At 39.8% G+C, this 21,544-nt stretch overlaps 1 protein-coding gene across 1 annotated transcript in view; it reads right to left on the reverse strand.

The window, feature by feature from the left end:
• Positions 1-1,361: 1,361 nt before the first annotated feature.
• The window catches only part of olfml2a (olfactomedin-like 2A), a 31,859-nt gene continuing 11,676 nt past the window's right edge, over positions 1,362-21,544 (reverse strand). The window contains exons 2-8 of the mRNA XM_067413326.1: positions 9,875-10,138; positions 8,427-8,534; positions 8,156-8,335; positions 7,812-8,079; positions 5,876-6,124; positions 3,877-4,062; positions 1,362-2,755 (exon numbers count right to left, since the gene is read on the reverse strand). Of these exons, the coding sequence (XP_067269427.1) occupies positions 2,151-2,755; positions 3,877-4,062; positions 5,876-6,124; positions 7,812-8,079; positions 8,156-8,335; positions 8,427-8,534; positions 9,875-10,138 (1,860 nt within the window). The 3' untranslated portion in view covers positions 1,362-2,150. The remainder of the gene's footprint in view (positions 2,756-3,876; positions 4,063-5,875; positions 6,125-7,811; positions 8,080-8,155; positions 8,336-8,426; positions 8,535-9,874; positions 10,139-21,544) is intronic.

A 21,544-nucleotide genomic window follows, 5' to 3' on the forward strand; every position in this document is an offset into this window, starting at 1 on the left:
GGGCATCCGAGATGTAGGAGTATTTGTTTCCCCAGTAGTTTCAATTTTGATCATTTTAGGTCAAACCGTTCTTGTCTGTGCCTCACATAATGCAGGTCTATGGTCACCACCTCAAAGAGCATACACAGAGAAGTCCAAATTAAACAATCCCCTATCGTAAGTACACACTGATGGCCTAAGACACGAAACGAGCGGTTTGTGTGAGAAAATGAATAGTATTTATATAGTTTTTACCTTTTGTACAGCACAGGAAACACGCACGCGCGCTCTCGGATCAGTCGGACGTAGTGGTGTACAAGAGGTAAAAACGATATAAATACAGTTAATTTTCTCACACAAACCGCTCGTTTCGTGTCTTAGGCCATCAGTGTGTACTTACGATGGGGGATTGTTTAATTTGGACTTCTCTGTGTATGCTCTTTGAGGTGGTGACCATAGACCTGCATTAATAGTTTAATTTCAAAGTTAACTATCCCTTTAAGGTAATAACAGTTTAATATGAAAAAGTGGTGGAGTATCCCTTTAAGACATGCTTTTTTGGGGGGTGGTAAATAATGACACAAATACCAGTAAATTGACGAGCGTAAAACCTTAGTAAATCACCTTGCACGATTAATTTAAATAATCTACTCACATAAAATTTGCGTCTAACAGGGAAACGCCTACAAATGCATATGCAATTTGTCTTGCATTTAGCATATCTTGGCAGTAGTTTTTTAACACAATTTTATTTTTAGTTGAAGCTGTTAGTAAATGTGGCCCTATATGTTTATTAATCCTATGCATAAAGGGGACCAAACTGATCTGGCATGCTGTGATTTATAAAAAAAAAAAAGTATCAATAAAAACATTTATTTATTTGATATTCCATGATTTCTTATACGCTCATGAATTCAACTTCTTCCTGACTCTCATCAATGTAATTTTCATATCTCGTAGTCCTTGGGCGAAAATTTTTTTGTATCACTACTCCAAGAACGCATTACGGGGGTCAATTTTACCCGTATTTATTTCCTATGAAATTCTGGCAGTATTTTTGGGATATATATATTTTTTATTAATTTTTATTTTAATAAAACTTTATGGATCACTCAAAATTTGCTTTTGATTACTCATAATGTGCCTTTGATTGCACATTATTTATTTCTCAAAAAACATTACATTCAGTTTGCACATTCTTTTAAAGTATATTATTTTCATAATAAATACTGTTAGGTGTACTGCTTTTCCACAAGGCTAAAAGGAATAAAAATAAATAATCAACCAATCTAAATCTTACTGTACACGCTGACCTAAAGTCAGTATGTAAAATGTGTCCTCAATCATATATTGCAACATTTTAAAAATGTCAGACATCTGGATATGGGGAGTTGTATGTCAAGTGACATTGATTTATTGTATCTGAATCATGTATGGTTGCATACTGTATCATATACCACACAGTGAAGTACAAAATGCAAAACATTACATTGTGTGCTATCAAATACACAAACAGCAACTGATTTTAGAAAGTTTATTTGAACTATTTTATACAAAATATTAATTTTACACACTGTAAATGCGACATAAAAATAACTCATCCAGGAGTAATCATAAGTAACCACTTATGTTGAGTGACTACAATCTTAAATATCTGGGGATGATACATCTGAGCTTTATAATAGGTATACTGTACCACAACCTTTTCTTGAAAATATTTACAATGAGAATCTAATATTTTACAAAATGAATAGCTAAAATAATGAAATTTACATGACATTTAACATCCCATCCTCCTCCTCCTTCTCCAAAAAAAAAAAAAAGATGTTAAATGATATTACAACACATTTTGTGACTCTTACAGAATAAACATCATGGCATAAAGCTGTGTAAAACCCTTCAGATTACTTTTTATATGAGTTCAGTATCCTTAACTGCACCCCTATTTACAGTGGTAAAGGTTTGGGACATGCAATAATAAAATAAAAATAAAAATGAGACATGCAAGTCCTTAAACTCTTTAGTTGAGGGTAAAATATATTCCCAAATAATATTGACTGTTGTTTAACACCTCATCTCAATCATATCAATAAAGAAATCAATGCGCTCCTGCAAATGGTCTAGTTCCTTATTCACCAGGCCCAATTAAGAAGACGCCCAGACCCAGAGCTTCATTGGCCAACAAAGTGAATATTGTAGGTCAGCTGATGGCCATTGTCCCATGCATACAGCACCTTATCTTTGGGATTGTAGTCCACTTGGGTCACAAAGGCGTACTTATTTGTGAATGGCAAACGTGGCGCGGCCTCCGTGTTTGTGTGCGTATCGTAGGCGTACGAAACCTCGCCCTCTCTCTGGTTGTAGACGTCAATGGCGTACAGCACGCCACACACGATGAAGCAGTTTCCGTACGAGTTGCGCTTCAGCCCAGTCCTCCATGTCGTCTCCTTCTTCATGGAGAGGTCGCTTGGGTCCAGCTTGCTGATGACGATGACCTCGTGTTGCGAGTAGTCGTAATCCAGCGCTGGGTAGATCACCCAGAGGCCGCTCTCGTCTACGGCGAAATCGATGTCTGAATGGCCTCTCCATTTCCACGGCGTGGTGTCTTCGTAGACCGCATCGTGAAGCTGAGTCCAAGCTGCCACGTAGCGCATGCGCAAGTCATATTTGATGATGTTTTTGGTGAAGGCTCTGTTATAATAGAAGGCACCGTTGTAGACCACATGACCGGTTCCTATCCAGTTGTAGGGAAGCTTGTAGAGGTTACTCCAGCGACCTATCATTAAAGAACAAATCTTGATTATGATACAATTTGTTATTAGTTACACAATACAGGCCATCATGGATATTATCAGACCTATTCTCAACAGCATTTAAAGGGTTAGTTTTCCCTCATGTCATTCCCAAACCTGTAAGACCTCCGTTTGTCTTCGGAACACAAGTGAAGATATTTCTGATGAAATCCGAGTGCTTTCTGAACTCTCCATAAACACCAATGTAATTAACATTATTAAGTTCCAGAAAGGTAGTAAAGACATCATTAAAATAGTCCACGTGACTACAGTGGTACAACCTTGATTTTAACAATTTCTTCACGTCTGTGTCAGTCTCCTACGCAGTTTACATAGATACAGAGCGCATTTAGGCCAATCCAACACTCTCCATTGACTTTGTATTGTGAGAAGCGGTCGCCTTGTCATTTTTTTACTTATAACAAAAAACTGAACAATGTCTAAAAGTTGATATGTGACAAGGTGTACAGCAAACAAGCTAAAAAACACAACACAGTTTTTATAAGCTGTCAAACCCCTAAAAAATGCATTTAAGGAGAAAAAAAGTGGATACAGGCAATAAGATGTGAAGCTTCAGCAGGAAGAATGGGTACATTTTGGGATCCTGACACTCAGTATGTTTCAGTATGCCTATGTGTACAGTAAACATTTAGTCAAATATCAAAAAGTAAGTGTCATACATTATATTTCCTGTCGCTGATTACGTTCCCCTCCAGTGGGCGTAGTTCTCAGTGTAATATAACATGTCGCGCTCTGTCTCAATTGCCTGTATCAACTTTTGTGTCCTTAAACGCTCGTTTTTTGGGTCAACAGCTTATAAAAACTTCTGGTTTTTGGTTCTGGGGTTTTTAGCTTGTTTTCTGTACACCTCGTCACATATCAGAGACCTCTTCATGCAATAGAAAGTCAATGGGGACGGTTGCTTTTTTATTTAAGATTTTGAGGACACCCAACACCGCAATACTGGCACCTGAATTGGCTCTCAAAAATGCTGTTGGTCTAGCTATATTTAAATACAGAAGAGTGTTATTTCATTGCACATAATTAGTAAACAAGAACTACTGCCCTAGTAGTATTCACCCCTCTTTGTTTTATAGATTTTTACCTTGTTTGAAGTTCTCCAGGTTGCGGAACTCCACCAGGTTATTGCCGTAGTAGTAGTTTGTAACATAGATCTTGTTGTCTTTGGCTACTGGGTCTTTCATCCAAGCTCCTTCATTCCGTCCATAACTGTGATGCTTCTCTGGGATCTCCACTGAAGCAAGAGTGCCCTCACAGTCTAGAGATTTACCTATTCAAATAATAATAAATGCAATTACATTTTACACATATCCCATGCATAAATATGCAAATCTAGATGGAATATGGAATTACTTTTTACTCACTGCTGTAAAGCTGATAATATAATGTAATATATTACATTAAAAAGGTTATTCCATTACTCCAGTCTTCAGTGTCACATTTTCCTTCATAAATATTTTTTTCTAATATATGGTAACATTTGTTATTTGTATGATTAATATTGAAAATAATTGTGCTGCTAAATGTTTTTGAGGAAGCTATGGCACACTTTTTTCAGGATTGTTTGATAAATGGAATGTTCAAGAAAACAGCGTTTATTTAAAACACAAATCGTTTGTTACATTTTAATGTACACTCACCTAAAGGATTATTAGGAGCACCATACTAATACTGTGTTTGACCCCCTTTCGCCTTCAGCAATGCCTTATTTCTACGTGCCATTGATTCAACAAGGTGCTAAAAGTATTCTTTATAAATGTTAGCCCATATTGATAGGATAGCATCTTGCAGTTGATGGAGAATTGATGGACATGTTCAGAAACAATGCTCAGGTAGGCCGTGGCATAAACGGTGCCCAATTGGCACTAAGGGGCCTAAAGTGTGCCAAGAAAACATCCCCCACACCATTACACCACCACCACCAGCCTGCACAGTAACAAGGCATTCTTTTGCACATAGCTACAGGTCAGTCATGATCTGTTTACACTGATATTGACATTTAAAACAACAATGTGAACAGCTATACAAAATATTAGAATCTGAACAATAAATCGGAATTGAGCACTTAAGCCGGGTGCAAACTGTGCGATTTTGGCAACGATTTGGCCGTCTGAGACAAATTTAGGAAATCCTAAAAGATTCCTCAGATCTTCTGACGAAAATCTGACGAAAATCAGAAAATCTGACGTCTTTGGTCGTTAGTTTGACATGTTCACCGGCCGCCGATTAATGAGCTCTGCGATCAAATTTTACCTCAGACGAAATTCTGGCAGTGTCAGAAGATTTGGCACAGAATCCTGCAGTGTGACTTCTCCTACGACAACAATCAAATATCTCGGTTTTTCAGGACAAACTATGACCAAAACGAGAGCTAGAAATTTATTTGTAGCCAGCATTTCAGTCCCGCGTGTAATGCAGCTCACTGTCACTGAACGCGTCATTCATTGATGATATAAAGCTCCGGGTGAGATTTCTTGCGCGCGTCCGTTTTTACTATCGTGCAGTCTGACATTAATGACAACTGAGATCTTACAGTGTGACACGGGGATCATGTTCGTACAGTCTGACAAGGGACATTCGCAAAGGATGTTGAAAAATCGCACAGTGTGCAGGACCCCTAAGGCTCTAAGGTACTAAAGAGTTTACATCTCGCAATTTTCTCAGAACTGAGTTATAAACTCGCAATTTTAAGTTATGAAGTCCAATTCTGAGAACTGTAAAAGTCAGAATTGCAAGACATATGCTCTAAATTGTGAGCTTATATCACGCAATTCTGACTTTATAACCCGGAATTGCGAGGTTTCTGTCTTGCAATTGAGTTAGAGTAAGTGAGATAAAAAGTTGTAATTATATTTTTAAATTGTTTTATTCAGTGGCAGAAACAAGTTTCCATACTCTACTAATACTCCAATGAGAGTTAGTTGACATGTAGTTGCAAATGTACTTATAGTTAGAAGAACGTCTAAAGTGGACTATTGAAATAAAGTGTTACCTCACTTATCCTTGCTGAATAAAAGTAAAAAGTAGGAACGCCCCATATATGTATGTGTGCTGTGTCTATCATCAGGCCACATAAATTGTACCTGCTTTGTACAAAAGCGTCTTTCCTCCACTGCCCATTGGTTTCTCTGGTGCTGGTGTTGACAGGGTTGAATTCATGATGGCCACTTCACTGGTGGTTGCTAGCGTGGTGCTTGTTGTTGTCGCAGCAACAAGCTTAGTGGTGGTTGTTATTGGCGGTACAGTCGACGTTATTTCAGAGGTTTCCAAGACAAGCTCGGAGCCTCTTTTGTCCTCGGTTTGGTGGCCAATGTGGGTTTTGGCTGGGTTTTCTGAAAAATAGAAAGACAGGGAGGGTTTGAAAGGAAGATTACAACTCTTGGCCTAAAGTTTTACCCCAAGCATTTCAGATTCCTCACATCAAAAGAATTATTGATGAGATGTTGCACTCGAAGAAACTTCCTGCATTGTAACCCAGTCTCTGCCTGCAATGCTTGGATTCGACATTCCTACGCTGAGCCCATTTCATCTCATGCCATGTACAACATGATCCCCGTAAGACAATGTCAGTGGAGAGACCCTAATCTGAGCTTTCTCTTCCTGCGCTGTGGGACCGTCTGGAACATTCAGCATGTGGACATGAGCGCGGGAGAGAGTACATCAGATATTAATACATACTCCATCACTGCCATCTGTCATTCAAGGACACGGGGGCCATTGCTGTAATAGTTCAGGGCATTTCAGCAAACCTTTGATTATTTTTTATTTATACATGTTTGCTTCCCTGCATGTCCCTGTTTTATATTTGATTCTGGACAGCAATGTACATGATTTCATCCCAGAGGAAAGTTGCTGACACTGTCGATGAAATGAAGAAATACAGACCAGCCTTTCACTAAAATAACTAAAGTTTCTTACCACCTCTCATTTAAAGGGATAGTTTACGCAAAAATGTAAATGCTGTCATCATTTACTCACAAGTTGTTCCTTAACTGTATTAATTTTTTTCTTTTGCTGAGGACAAAAGAAGATATTTTGAAGAATGTCTGTAACCAGTTGATGGACCCCATTGACTTCCATTGTATTTTTTGTTTGGTTACCCATATTCTTTAAAATTTAAAGAGTTCAGATGCAAAAGCCTCTAAAAGCCACTTCGGTCAAAAATGAGATAACGATACTGAGTGAATGCTCTCCGCATATAATGTACGGTCATAACAAACTTTCACTTCAAACCCACTAAATCCTAACCTCAGCCCATTCAGAAGTACCGGTACTTGGGGAGAAACCTTTACAAAGGAGCCTGACAAAAATGCTTATTGTAAAGAAAACCGTCAGACGGACTTAAAGGCTTTTGCAGTCTTCATATCTTCCTTTGTGTTCAGCAGAAGAAATTCATACATGCTTCAACATGACATGAGTCAATGGTGACAGCATTTTCGTTTTTGGGGTGAACTATCCCTTTAAAACAACAGCAAACTTATAAAATGACTGTACTGTAAATTTCAGGTCCAGATTCATGAGAAGGAAACCCCTTTTCCTAACCATGGGCTATTCTGGTGTTCACAATTACTAAAGTGTTTTAACAAGAAATAAGATACAAGAGGAAAGTGATTATAGAGAAATGTTATAGAGGAAATGTCAGAGATCCAGTCACACTTACAAGAGGTTTGTGGAATATTAACAATTAAATGCCTCTCTACACTTTTTGCTTGTAATGTTTTATGTGCAGGTTCGCTGTTCTCAAAGCCTTGGGTCACAAAAAGGTACAGGTGCAAATTACATTTCCTATACCTCAAAAACTCAGCAAATCCGTATATAAATATCATGGATTGGTGGTTGCTTACTGGCCCAATCAAACCGTGCCATCCTTAGGTCTCTTTATGTTCAGGTATATTTTAGTGTTTTATTGATGTTATCACCCACAGTAAAGCCAGTTGCTTTTGTCTCTGGTAGAACTATACTGAGTGGCTTTCAGAAACTATTAATTGAACACAGATGTGATGTGCATGGTCTCCCTACCTCTCTCTCCTCTCCCTGCTGAATGTGATTCAGAGTCCTCTGTCTTGGACGCTTTGTAGTATGTGATCCCCCTGATGACTCCCGTCTGGTGGACTAAGGTCTTGGTTTTAGTGGTGGGGTCTGGCTTCGCAGGTTTTGATGCTTTAGCAGGAGCCTCTTTCTTGGGCTTGACAGGTTTCTCCTTAGGCTGTTTGGGTGGAGGTTTGACAGCTGGGGGTTTCTTGTTGGGTGGTTTTATGGCCTCCTTGGACTTTTTACTCTCTGTGCCCTGGAATCATAAAGTTTTGAATTACAATTGTGCAATTGTGCGTGTGTGCAATTGTGTTGGAGAAACCATGTGTTACCTGTGCTTTACTGTCAGAGGCTGCGTCTTTCTGCAACAGCTGCAGTCCCAGGCTGGAGATTTCTTTCTTGATGCTCACCATAATATCAGAGTAGTTCTCGTAGCGCTTTAGCTGATTAGACAGATTCACTACGCTGTCTCTCACAAACTCATTTTCCCTGGTAAGGTTTGTCTTTATGGTCTGTGAAGAGATCATTAATAGTGTCACACTTCTGGCAATTTCTTGAAAGCGTGAAGCTTTCACATACAAGTCAGATCAATGTGATGGTTACCTCTTCTAATGTGTTCATCTGAGACACAACCTTGTTCATGTAGGCATGGACCTTCATTAGATCCATACTGTACAATGTTCCTTCCAGTAGATCCACCATGGAATGGAGCTAAACACAAACAGAATAATAAAGAATGTTTGTTTGAGTCCCTCAAGATAAATCGGCATGGCTCTTGGACACTGCTCTTTTAAGCTCTTACAGCATCATGAAGCTTATTGCCACAGAAAATCAATTAGACTGTCCATTTGGAAAAACAAATTCTGTCAATGTGTTTTTTATTAGTTATTACCAGTTGAGGGATCAAAATTATTTTCTGTTGTAACCAACAGCATCTGTGGCATGCTTTCCATTAACAGGAAATCATTTTGACTCCCAGAAGAGAGGTTATTTTGCTTTTGGCACCTCTTAGTGAATAATATGGTACAAATTCAGGCTTAATAATATGCAAAACATGTCAAAGTAAGGCCTGGACATCTTTTAAAAATGCAGTGTGTAATAGCTGTCTGTGTAAGTGTAAATGGTCTGCAACTTTGAAAAAGCACAATAAATAAAGTCATTGTCTCCTGAAAGAAATAATCAACTTTGAACCACCTAAACGAGTTGTCAGGAATTCAAATCCAAAATAGTTATGGCTACACGTCACTAGCTAACACATCTGCATAATGCTAACCTATGTTCTACATTGTCCACTCGCGAACGAACTTGACCCGCCCTTCAACGCAGGATTCGCAAAAAGCTTGCTCTTGAACGGTCAGTACCCAGTTTATTTGGACCAGCTTTCTTCTAAAAATCACAACCTGTAAGTATGAATAATTATTGATACTGTATATATTTTCTACTGGGTGTTATGTACGTTGTTTAAATACATAGTTATATGTTTTATATTGTGTATGTCTCCGGCTAACCGACCAACATGGCCTCTCTACTATTCGCCACATTTTGAGTCAGGTCACTTTTTAAAGGGCAGAGAACCCATTTAGCACCATTTTCTGGCCATTTTCATGAAGTCCATTGATTTCAGTTGACACAATTGGTCACGTGACATACGACATATATGCAATATCACTATCTAAGCTGACGGAATGTTTCTTTGGGTGGCAATTTTTGAATATGTGCATTATCTTCAGCCAATGGAGACACTGATCGCTTTTGGGGATTTTCTTCACACAAGTCAATCTTTTTTAATAAACTGCTTGCAGTCATATCTGATGTTATATCCTGTTTTATGTCATATGATACACAAATGGGTAGATTTAGGGATGGGGTTTGGTATAGCGTAAATAAATAAAAAATATAAAATAAATGTAAATAAAATTATGCTGGCTGATTAACTTGAGAATCACACTCCAACATATATGGTGGTAAAATCAGAATGGTAAAATCAGAATACAGAAGCAAGTCAAATATAAAAATAAAAAATGTATTTTCTTGTTGTTGTTGTTGTTTACCTTGAGCAGTTCAGGAGCTTGTTTCCTGAGTTTTTCTGTTCTCCATTCATTCTCACAAGGGTTGAGTGAGGATGGAGGAGCCGTGCAAGAACATTTACAGTCAGAGCCTGAGCTCACCGTCTCCACAGTGTAAAAATCATCCACTCGCAAGCTTCCGTCACGGAGCCTTGAGCATGCCTCAATACTCAACGGCCGCATCACACACTTACAACGGCAGTCTGAGCCCTCAGATATCATCCGGACCGGCTCCGGCTCACCGAAAATCTGACAGAGATAGACAAAGTGAGAAAGTCAAATGTTAAAGAAAAAATATAAAACACATTTAAAGGAAGTGTATGTAAGATTGTGGCCAAAACTGGTACTACAGCTGACTCAAGGTTGCCAGATAGGCTCCAGGATCCAGCAGGAACATTTTTAGTGGCAGCTGTGGTAAGATAGTAAGATAGGCAGCTAGAGCAGATCTGGCAACCCGGATGCCCAAACACTACTGACTTCGTGATTGGTCGATAGGTGGAGGGTGGAGCTTCTGGCCAAAACACAACATGTCAACATCAACATCAGTTGAGGGCTGCAACAACAACTTTTAAATGACAATATCCTGGCCGGAATACTGTAGGCATTGATAGAAGTATTTGAAATTAACATTTCTTAATGTCTAGTGACATATCAAGGCAATCATATATTAATTTTTTGATTAACTGAAATACATTTCTTAAATACAGTTCCTTTAAAACAAAACTTTAATATATTTCTGTTCAAAAGTTTAGGGTTGGTAAGATTTTGAATGTTTTTGACATCTCTTAAGCTCCCCAAGGCTGCAGTAAAACAGTAATATTTAAAATAACTATTTTCTATTTTAATATATTTTTGAGTGTTATTTATTCATGTGATGGCAAAGCTGAATTTTCAGTAGCAAGCTAACTGTATTTATATAGCACTTTTCCAAACAAATCAATGTAGTTCAAAGTGCTTTACAAGCAAGAAAAAAAAACAATAGTTAGTATACAAATTAAATAAAAAAATAAAAAGAGATTATAGATGTTTATTTAGAATAAAAGTATTAATTTCTTTAAAAAAATAATAATTATAATTGAATGGTGGTGTATCTTGTTTTCGTATGTTTGTCATTTTCATATGGTATAAACATTTATATGATTTTGTGGAATTATGCGAAGTGTAATATATGGAATAATCCTTATCATATCCAGCCTGAGCATGAAGATCAATATAAATCCTTTTAAGAGTCAGCGGAATGACGTGTGACGCAATAGTGAACAAAACAAGTAGTTTAACCCTTTCATGTCCATCTTCAATCATCAGATTAAAGTCTTTCTACACTTTCTGCACTAATTTACCTTGAACGCCGTAACAGACTTTGCCTGTCGGCTTGAACCCCAATGCTTTGGAAGTGATCAGCTGTTACACTCTGGCCTGTGAGGAAGCCACTGCAGTGAAACTTTACCAGGCCCTTTAACACTTACCCACAATTTGAACTCCCTATACCAGACCTTCATAAACGCATACTTTTACTTCATGGATCTGTGCCATTTTACATACATTTAAAATCTTATCTGAAGTTCAGAGTTACACAAAAATCTATCTACATTTTATGTATCAAGACTACTAAAATGGGAGAAGATACAGAAAACGTCTCTTTTCTCTCTCTCTCTCTCTCACGCACACATCTGTTGTCAGTTAGCGGTAACTTTTACCATGGCACTGGCTTTGAAGACAGCCTGGGGCTTGAGATTCCCATAAATTCAGCACAGCGATGGGACCTGAGTGGATTTGCACCTTCTCCCATAAACAACTTGTTTTTAAACCACATCCTGCAGCACCTCACAGTTTGACAGAACAGCTCTCATTTCTCAATAACTGACTTGCATGACATCCAGTGAGATACATGTGAATATCATTTACAGAGTATGTACTTGTGCCGTAAAGCAATAATTGGACTGATATGAAGCATCATGAAAGCCAGGTGCTGTTGAATATGGAGATTGTCCATATATGGCGCTCTGCTCTCAGAGACCTCGACCACATGTACTTCAAAAAAAGAGGAGTTCCTGACGCTGACAGCACCAATAAATCCAGCTTCATGAACAGTAGCAGTAAAAGCGAAAGGAATATGTGAAGCCACAGGGGCAGATCCCACAGAATGGACAAATGCGCAATGACGGCATGCGATTAAGGAAGAAATAAATGATGCACAGATGTGCTGCTTTTTTCTCAGACTGCCAAAACAACCTGCTGCAGTTGAGTGTGTAATGAAGACAGGGTTGTAGGAATTATCTGGAAGTTACAAAACCTTATTTCCTTGGCTAATGAATATGAAATAGTGTAACTCTAAGCTCTACTCTACTAATTGTCAGAAGTTCTGCTTTATCTTAAAGAGACAGTCCATCCAAACATTAATTATTTACTCACCCCAGTACAAGTTGTTCTAAATCTGTATGATTTTCTTTCTTTCATGGAACACAAAAGGTGATTTTTCTGAAGAATGTTTTAACTGTATATTTGTATGCAGTGAAAGTCAATGGGGTCCAAAGTTGGTTTAGAAGACGCTGCGTAGTGACGCGTATGGGCAACGCCCCTCGGGAGTGCCAATTGTCTGAAGCCCTTATAGAATCACGCCAATTAATTGGCTGATGCCGCAGTGCCGCCCCTCCAGCTCAACACCTTTGAGCTATACTTGTGCGAGCGCCATCTTCTCCCCAGATTTCTCTGCTTGGCAGCGCACGCAACATCTCGATCCCTATTCAGAGAGCATAGTGCTCGAAAGCAACTTTGCGACATCCTCAGTAGGCAGTAGGGCGATCCCGTAGATCGGGCCCCAACGCGTTTCATCCATCAATGGAAGGGCCTCATGTGGGGCAGTCCCAGACGAAGAACCTAGAAGGCAGTGGCCATGAGGCCTAAGAGCCTGCGACAAGTCCCTATGATGGCCAGGCTTCAAAGTGGGCCAGACATGTTGTAATACTGAAAATCCGGGCAGGAGCCAGACGGGCCTGCATTGACAAGGAATCCAGACAAACCCCTAAGAAGGTGGTCTGTTGGGACGGTAGAAGAACACTCTTGTTGATGTTCACCCTTAAGCCAAGGGAACAGACATGAGGAAGCACAGAATCTCTGTAAGCATTCGCCAGCTCCCTGGACTGGGCCAGAAGGAGCCAATTGTCCAGGTAGTTGAGTATGCAGATGCCCTGGAGCCTCAGCAGGGCCAGTGCAGCATCCTTACACTTTGTGAACGTCCTTGCCGCAAAAGCAAGGCCAAAGGGGAGCACCCTGTACTGGAAAACCTTCCCTCCGAAGACAAAACTGAGAAGCATCCTGTGTCGTTGGACAACCTGAATATGAAAATATGCATCCTTCAGGTCTATCGACACAAACCAATCCCCTGCCAAACCTGAGCAATGATGGACTTCAACGTAACATATTGACCCTCCCTCTGAGGAGGGAGAAGTTCAGACATCGAAGGTCTAGTATGAGCCGCAGGCCGCCGTCCTTCTTCAGAACCAAGAAGTAATGGCTGAAAAACCCCTCTCTATGTCCGTAGGCAGGACATCTTCTATCGCTCCCTTAAGAAGGAGGGAAGAAAGTTCCTTTTGTAGAACAGAAGCCTCTGAGGTGCTGTTTACTATAGTATGGGGGCCCCACTGAAACAAAGGGGGTTGCGGCAAAGCTGAAACATGTAGCCCAGCTGAATTGTGTGTAGCATCCAGGGCAATACCCCTGGCAGACGTTTCCACTCTGAGTGGGAAACGCAAGGCTTACTGACCCTTGGAGAAAACAGGTTGTGTCTCCTGAAATATGGGCAGTGGAGATTTGATTCAATGAACTCAGGGGGAGAGAGCCTAAAGCGTCTCCTTTCCCTAACGTTGGGGTTGCATAAAGTTGAGCCGGCCTGCCCCTCGAGACGCACTGGGCAGCGAGTGTGAGGGGGTCGGACTCGAAAAGAGTGGCCAGGGGGCAGGCAGAAATGCTTGCACGTTCTGACCCAGCCCCGAGTGTCTGGCACAACTCTCCTCTTCCTGACCGGAGGGTGAGGAATGATTCGTGGAGCAGGAGCGGAGGGCTTACTGTCAGGCCGCTTCAGCTGAAGGCGCCGATGAAGTATTTGGCATGGTAATTAGCGACCACGAGCTCCCCAAACCGTGGCAGGTGGAGGATGACTCTGGTCACTCCTACTTCTGGGAAAATCCTTCCTGAACAGAGGACGCTCTCTGGGCAGGGAAGGGGAGGTGCTAGACGACTCCCTCATTCGTCTAGGCATGAACTGCCTAAAAGCCACCGACTGAGACTTGGCTGCTCTAAATTTGTCAACCATGGTGTTGACAGCCTTGCCGAATAAACCCTCCTGATAAACAGGCGCGTCGAGGAGGAAAACCTTCTCCTAATTGTGGATTTTAGTTAACCATAGGTGGCGTTCGGCAGCCACCAACCCAGCCATCGAGTGTCCTGCTGTGTGTTTAGTAAACTTTAAGGCCAAATCCGTGGCCATACGGAGCTCTTTTATGACCAGCTGCGATGTAGGACTTACCAATTAAAGCGGAAGTGGTCCTACACGGCTTAGAAGGGAGGAGAGGGCGAGATTTCCAAGTGGAAGCCGAAAAAGGTGAAAGATGAGAGGCTAGCGTATCCTCAACCGCCGGAATGGCGGAATAACTGCGCTCCACAGAACTAACGAGGTTGGTGAAATCAGCGGCTTCCGCGTTAGTAAGGCAGGAGAAGAAAGGCTGCTTCCAGGATCTGGATCTATCTGATCACTGAAAAATGAGAGCTTCCTTCTCACTTGGCGAGCGCTTGCACCACTCAGAAATCTCTCATTGAGCTTAGAAGATTGCGATTTGCGGGGTTCATCCGGCAAATCAATCGCAAGCTTCTCAGATTGCAAGCTTATCCTCAAATAAAGATTCAAAGGGTTATGAATCAGCGTATCGATTCATGATTCGATACGCTGATTCATAACCTTTTGAATCTTTATTTGAGGATTGAAAACAAACAGGGAAGAGAAGACAATGCTGAATAAAGTCGTAGTTTTTGTTATTTTTGGACCCAAATGTATTTATTTTTATGCTTCAAGAGATTCTAATTAACCAACTAATGTCACATATAGACTCCTTTGATGATGTTTTTATTCCCTTTCTGGACATGGAAAGTATAGTGTGCATAGTGCATACACGTCCATACACTCTCGGACTAAATATAAAATATCTTAAACTGTGTTCCGAAGATGAATGGAGGTGTTACGGGTGTGAAACGACATTAGGGTCATTGGTTAAACTAACCCTTTAAGTTCCATGTTGTTCCAAACCTGCAAGGCTTTCTTCTGTGGAACACAAAATGTGATTTTCTAAAGAATGCTTTAACTGTTTATGTATATACAGTAAAAGTCAATGGGGTCCAACTTTGGTATGGAATGACATAAGGGTGAGTAAATGATGACAAAATTATAATCTTTGAGTGAACTTTCTCTTTAAGTTCCAACTTCCATGTTGTTCCAAACCTGTATGGCTTTCTTTCGTCTGCTTTCCTTTCTGGTTGGCATTAATACATAAAGACAGTATGACCCTGCATAAAAGTTAAAACATTATGACCTACTGTATTTGATTGACATCAGGCTTCACCTCCATCTAACAGTGGCCCTTTTGCTCTCTAACTGTTTGCCCAAAGAGCTCAGGCCTGTCGTCTATCTGTACTGAGATTTAGAGGTCTCTATAAATGCCCAGCCATAGCACATGTGGAACTGCTTACAGGCAGCGAAAGGTTTCAGACTTTCAGAAATTCTTCATTATTAGATCCGCTCTGTCTTTGAGACATCCATTTGTCTGATCTCGCAACTGCCACGTAGTCGGGTATAATGGGTCTAAAGGCTCCGCGGGGTAAACGGAACTCTTGAAGGTTTTTCACTCTAAAAACAATAAATAGCAAACAAAAGACACCACAGAGCTTTCCTAAACACCTGTTTGTTGTTATGCGCTGTAACATTGTCCTGATCCATGAGGTCATCGTGCAATGTCTAGGTAGTTTATGGGGTAATTTGAACATTTCATCATTTGAGCTTATGAGAATCCCTGGTTTTTGCTGTAAATAACAAAAAGGCTTGAATAAAAAAAAAGCCATAAAAAACATTGAAAGGAAGAATTACAACTAGGCTACTTGAGAGATTTTGAAAGGTGAGTTTAAAAAACCTGGTACACCATTTGCTGACATACTTTTGAACTTGTACTTAACATGTACTTAATTACTAAACTAAAACTAAATTAAGTTAATAAATTATTACATACAGTACATGCATACATACATATACAGTCATACATACATAAAAATGGTATATCAAAAATAAACAATGCATTTATTTAATCAAACTACAAAAAAGGTTTGTTTGGATATAGTGTGACTTGTGGCAAATATATTTGCATATGAGTAAGACATCAAGGTAAAATATTTCCAGATTAAAACACTGATGAATAATATACATCATCACACCATAACCCCGCCCACTAGCGTTCAGTCACTTAAAGGTGTCATGAACAGGCTTTTTAAAATAAGATTTATACTGTTGTCTGAGGTCAACTAATGATGTTCTTGTGGTTTTTACATTCAAAAACATCATAATAAGTAATAGGCTATTTTCTACACTGGTTTTAAGGCTCTCTCCTGAACGCTCGGTTTTGATGGGCGTGCAGCACTGGAGACTTGGAAGTAAACATCCATGGATTGGATAATATTTGCATATTTAATTAGCTTCTGCTCCCCTGTCAGTTCACGAGGGAGGAATTTTTTTAAAAGGGGCAACCGGAATGATTCTCTCACAGGGCTAGCAAAACGTCTTTATCAAACAAACACAATGATTCATTGAATCCACCCGCAAATGATTGGAATATTATTTTTGTAATACTTGGCCCACCCGATCATTGGATGAACCGCACACACACCCACACACACACCGGCCGGCCGACAGGTTTACGTCTGGAAAACACTACTGTGACAACAGATTATTGTTTTGTAAACACATCACATATATAAACCATCTACCAGATGAATAAATGTAGTTATTAAATTTAGAGGAAATTATTCTTATTATAGGCAGGGAATCCAAAACTAGACTTAAAAGGTGTTTGCAGTTAAAATGCAAAGGCAAAGCCAGTTAATTACCTGGACTGGCGGATCAAAACTCATTAACCGGGCTAAAAGTCCAAGTCCTTGTGGAGACTTTAATCATGTAGTTCCATGACAACCACACAATAATGCACACAGGGTGCCACGCAGAAACTGAGCTACTGTCAGCTTGAAGTGGAAGGATTTAATAAAGCTTTGCTGTTCTTTTGTGTAAGCTCTGACTGATAGGGGACATTAAAAAGATTTAGTCTGACAGTAATTTGCCCAACTCCTCAAAAACACATTTTATCCTCTGTTGAAATTACCTCAAAATGGCTAAACGAGTTAATAAGGTGAAAAGTCCTGCAACACTTCCAAACATACTCTAACACACACACTCAGCGTCTATAAGGCCTAGTGGGCTTTGACAATAAGAGCCCTTGTTAACTGGAATGAAAGAGTATGTTATGGTCATTTTGGTGTGTGCATCAGGCATCAAGGCATACTCAGTTCTTTGTAGGCTCTATAGCTTTCCAAACACTCTCTACATGCACATATGCACAATCAAACTGAATGTCAGAATGGGAAAGAAAGGTGATTTAAGCAATTTTGAGCGTGGCATGGTTGTTGATGCCAGATGGGCCGGTCTGAGTATTTCACAATTTTGCTCAGTTACTGGGATTTTCACGCACAACAATTTCTAGGGTTTACAAAGAATGGTGTGAAAAGGGAAAAACATCCAGTATGCGGCCGTCCTGTGGGTGAAAATGCCTTGTTGATGCTCGAGGTCAGAGGAGAATGGGCCGACTGATTCAAGCTGATAGAAGAGCAACTTTGACTGAAATAACCACTCGTTACAACCGAGGTATGCAGCAAAGCATTTGTGAAGCCACAACACGCACAACCTTGAGGCGGATGAGCTACAACAGCAGAAGACCCCAGCGGGTACCACTCATCTCCACTACAAATAGGAAAAAGAGGCTACAATTTGCACAAGCTCACCAAAATTGGACAGATGAAAATGTTGCCTGGTCTGATGAGTCTCGATTTCTGTTGAGACATTTAGATGGTAGTCAGATTTTGGCGTAAGCAGAATGAGAACATGGGTCCATCATGTCTTGTTACCACTGAGCAGGCTGGTGGTGGTGGTGTAATGGTGTGGGGGATGTTATCTTGGCACACTTTAGGCCCCTTAGTGCCAATTGGGCATCGTCTAAATGCCACGGCCTACCTGAGCATTGTTTCTGACCATGTCCATCCCTTTATGACCACCATGTACCCATCCTCTGATGGCTACTTCCAGCAGGATAATGCACCATGTCACAAAGCTCGAATCGTTTTAAATTGGTTTCTTGAACATGACAATGAGTTCACTGTACTAAAATGAGCCCCACAGTCACCAGATCTCAGCATCTTTGGGATGTGGTTGAAAGGGAGCTTCAGGCCCTGGATATGCATCCCACAAATCTCCATCAACTGCAAGATGATATCCTATCAATATGGGCCAACATTTCTAAAGAATGCTTTCAGCACCTTGTTGAATCAATGCCACTTAGAATTAAGGCAGTTCTGAAGGCGAAAGAGGGTCAAACACATTATTAGTATGGTGCTCCTAATAATCCTTTAGGTGTGTGTGTACATGTGTGTGTGTGTATGTATGTGTATATATATATATTGCATTTTCGGGGGCAGAAATTCATCATGGTTGTAAAATTAATCTATGTATATTTCAATAAAAAAATATTATGGGGGGGGGGTGAAACACACAGTGTCATCATCTCATGTCAATCTTGAGTACCTATAGAGTAGTATTGCATCCTTCATATCTCCGAAAAGTCTTTAGTTTTATTATATTTATAAAAGAAAAATAGGCTGTACCGAGTCTTTCCCAAAAAAAAAAAACGAACGAGCGGCTGGAGGCGTATCGTGTGGGCGGAGCTAAAGAATGGCGAGCGCGCAGCTACTGCACGAGAGCTTCTAAAAGCTGACATCGACAAGCATGGAAAAGAAAATGCTAACCTAATAAACCATGGCTATCTATCAGATTCAACTAATACATATATGATCCAGAATCAGATCCAGAGGCTGAAATAAATTGAACAGGAGAAGCAGCAACATCAGGACGTCCGTCTCTGTGGTATGTACTGTATTTGGTGGCTTGTCAACATTTTCGTTTGTTTACTCGTGGTTGATGATGACATGATTCGGTTTATGGACTATTGTATGTGACTAAACCTTAGCAGTAGCAAGCAAAAAAGTTTTGCACGTCAGATAGTGTATAAAAAACAATTAGAAGCGCATTTGAATGTGCTTTGTGTGAACGTCTCCTAGGTTTATGTGTGGATGGTTTTACAATAAACAAACTGACACCTATATTGGTCAGCTAAACAAATGTATTTAAACACACCATAGATCGCATGCTCCATTGATAAATTAACTATACACGATTGTGTTGTTTACTGATGTTTACTTACGCGACGATAGCCAACAACATAGACATTTGAAGCAGTTTTACTCACCACCTGCTTCCAAAGCACGACCGTGAACCTTTATCGTTGGGACCGCTTCGTCAAAAACACACTTCTTTGGTAACATTGTTGATTTGGTGAAGTCCTGTGACAGCAGTGAGCGTGGAGGTCCACTTTTGCGACACGACTGAAGCGATGTTGTGACGCTTCTCGTCCTTTCTGCGTTCGAATCGGTTAAAATGCAGCGCTGCCTTCCCGGAATGCTATGCTGGCGCGTTAAAGTCGCTTGATGTCACCCATAGGAATAAAGTGGAGCGACAGAAGTGTTGCACGGACAAGTGGATCTGCAGTTGAGAGCATTGTTTATGGGCGTCCATTTTGTCTCTCGCTCTGGTCACTTGCGCGCACCCTTCCGGGAGAAGAGCCGTACGGCCCATACAAGGACATTCCGCCCTGTTGACGTCAAGCAGACTCGTACTCGAAAAAAACTCTCCGAAACTTGTGAGAAAGGAGTATTTTTGACACAGAAATACTCCATCAAACGTCCAACTTAGTTTTTGAAACTTTGTCTATGTTTAGGATGGGGATCCAAGTCTTTAACAGTGTAAAAAGCTCAGTATGCATGAAACAGCATTTCACCCACCCTTTAAAACATTTGTCATTATTTTACTTCCATATAAATGAACCACTATATAAACTGTCCAGTAAGTGTGGATTATAATGAGGTCTTTATCACAGATTTAAGTCCAATCAATTAAACAAACAGCATTCCAACAGTTCCAGGTCATGCAAATAAACACATTTGTTATCTAAACCTGTTACATTGACATTTGGTCTAATTGTACCAGTGTACCTCAGTCTGACCAAACAGGGAATTGACTGTTATCCTGAGATAAGATAGTTGTTTTTCCAAAAATACTTGGCAGGAGCAGTTGTCAACATTGGCCGCTTTCCTGAAAAACTTAACCCAATAACCTCATGCCTGGAGAAGTAGTTCAGGTTATGAGTCTGATCTCTGTTTCAATGGTGTTGTCAGTGGCCGGCTCATCTTCTTCCTTTAATCTGGTGCTTTGAAACAACAATAAAGCAAGTTTATGGCTAGATTTCAAGATGATCCCACACTTAAAAAAACATATGAAACTGTCTAGAGCTTTCTGAAATTTCAAAGATACATTTCTTTGATGTGCACCAGGGTCATGGTTCATATCAAGTGTGCCTTCATAATTTTGCTAAACAAATAATAAGACACACACACAAAGAAAAGATCAGCATCACTTTTACTCTCTTCAGTGTCTTCAGAAATGATTCTAATATGCTAATTTGCTGAATAAAAGTATTAATAAAATAAAATAAAAACATTTTAAAAAGAAACATATATATATATACCCACACTGTAAAAAATTATTTAGAAAAAAAGTTACTTGGTTGCCTTAAAATGTTGAGTTTATTGAAATAAAATTTTTGAGTTAATACAAATTTTTTTTTTGAGATTCGACAACCTTTATTAAAATATTATTAAAAGATTTTGTAAGCATATTGGGTAATTGTGTGTGTTTTATTTCTGATGACGCAGTGAAACATGCTATTTTCATGATTTATAAAAAAATGTATGAGGTTCAGATACAATAATATTTTGAGTTTCTATTTATTAAACAAATTTCCTTCATTGTATCAACTCAAAATTTTAATTTTAATAAACTAGGCAACTAGGTTACTTACTTTTTTAAGTTAAACCAACAAAAACCATCAATGTTTTTTAACCGTGCATTATTGTCCCTGAAGGGAAATTTGTTTTGGACTCCATGTTTTTTGCAAAAACAACACAAAAATACAAAATACAAAGAATAAACATCTCTCAACACATCCTCTCACGAAACATATACTCATTTACATTAGACAGGTATACAGAAGGGACATTAACACCTTTCATTGGCAGTTTTTTTTTAAAGGGGGGGGGGGGGGGGGGGGGTTTGAAGCATAGCCTGACGTGGTCATACTCAATTCTAGTCAGAATATGAGTCTGAAACTGCTCCATTGGGCTGTGATTATGAGGCGTGTTTCAACCGAACCAGGAAAGACATCAATTGGATAGACCTACAAC

The sequence above is a fragment of the Pseudorasbora parva genome, chromosome 13 (assembly GCF_024679245.1).
Source record: "Pseudorasbora parva isolate DD20220531a chromosome 13, ASM2467924v1, whole genome shotgun sequence".
In the NCBI taxonomy this organism is placed as follows: domain Eukaryota; kingdom Metazoa; phylum Chordata; class Actinopteri; order Cypriniformes; family Gobionidae; genus Pseudorasbora; species Pseudorasbora parva.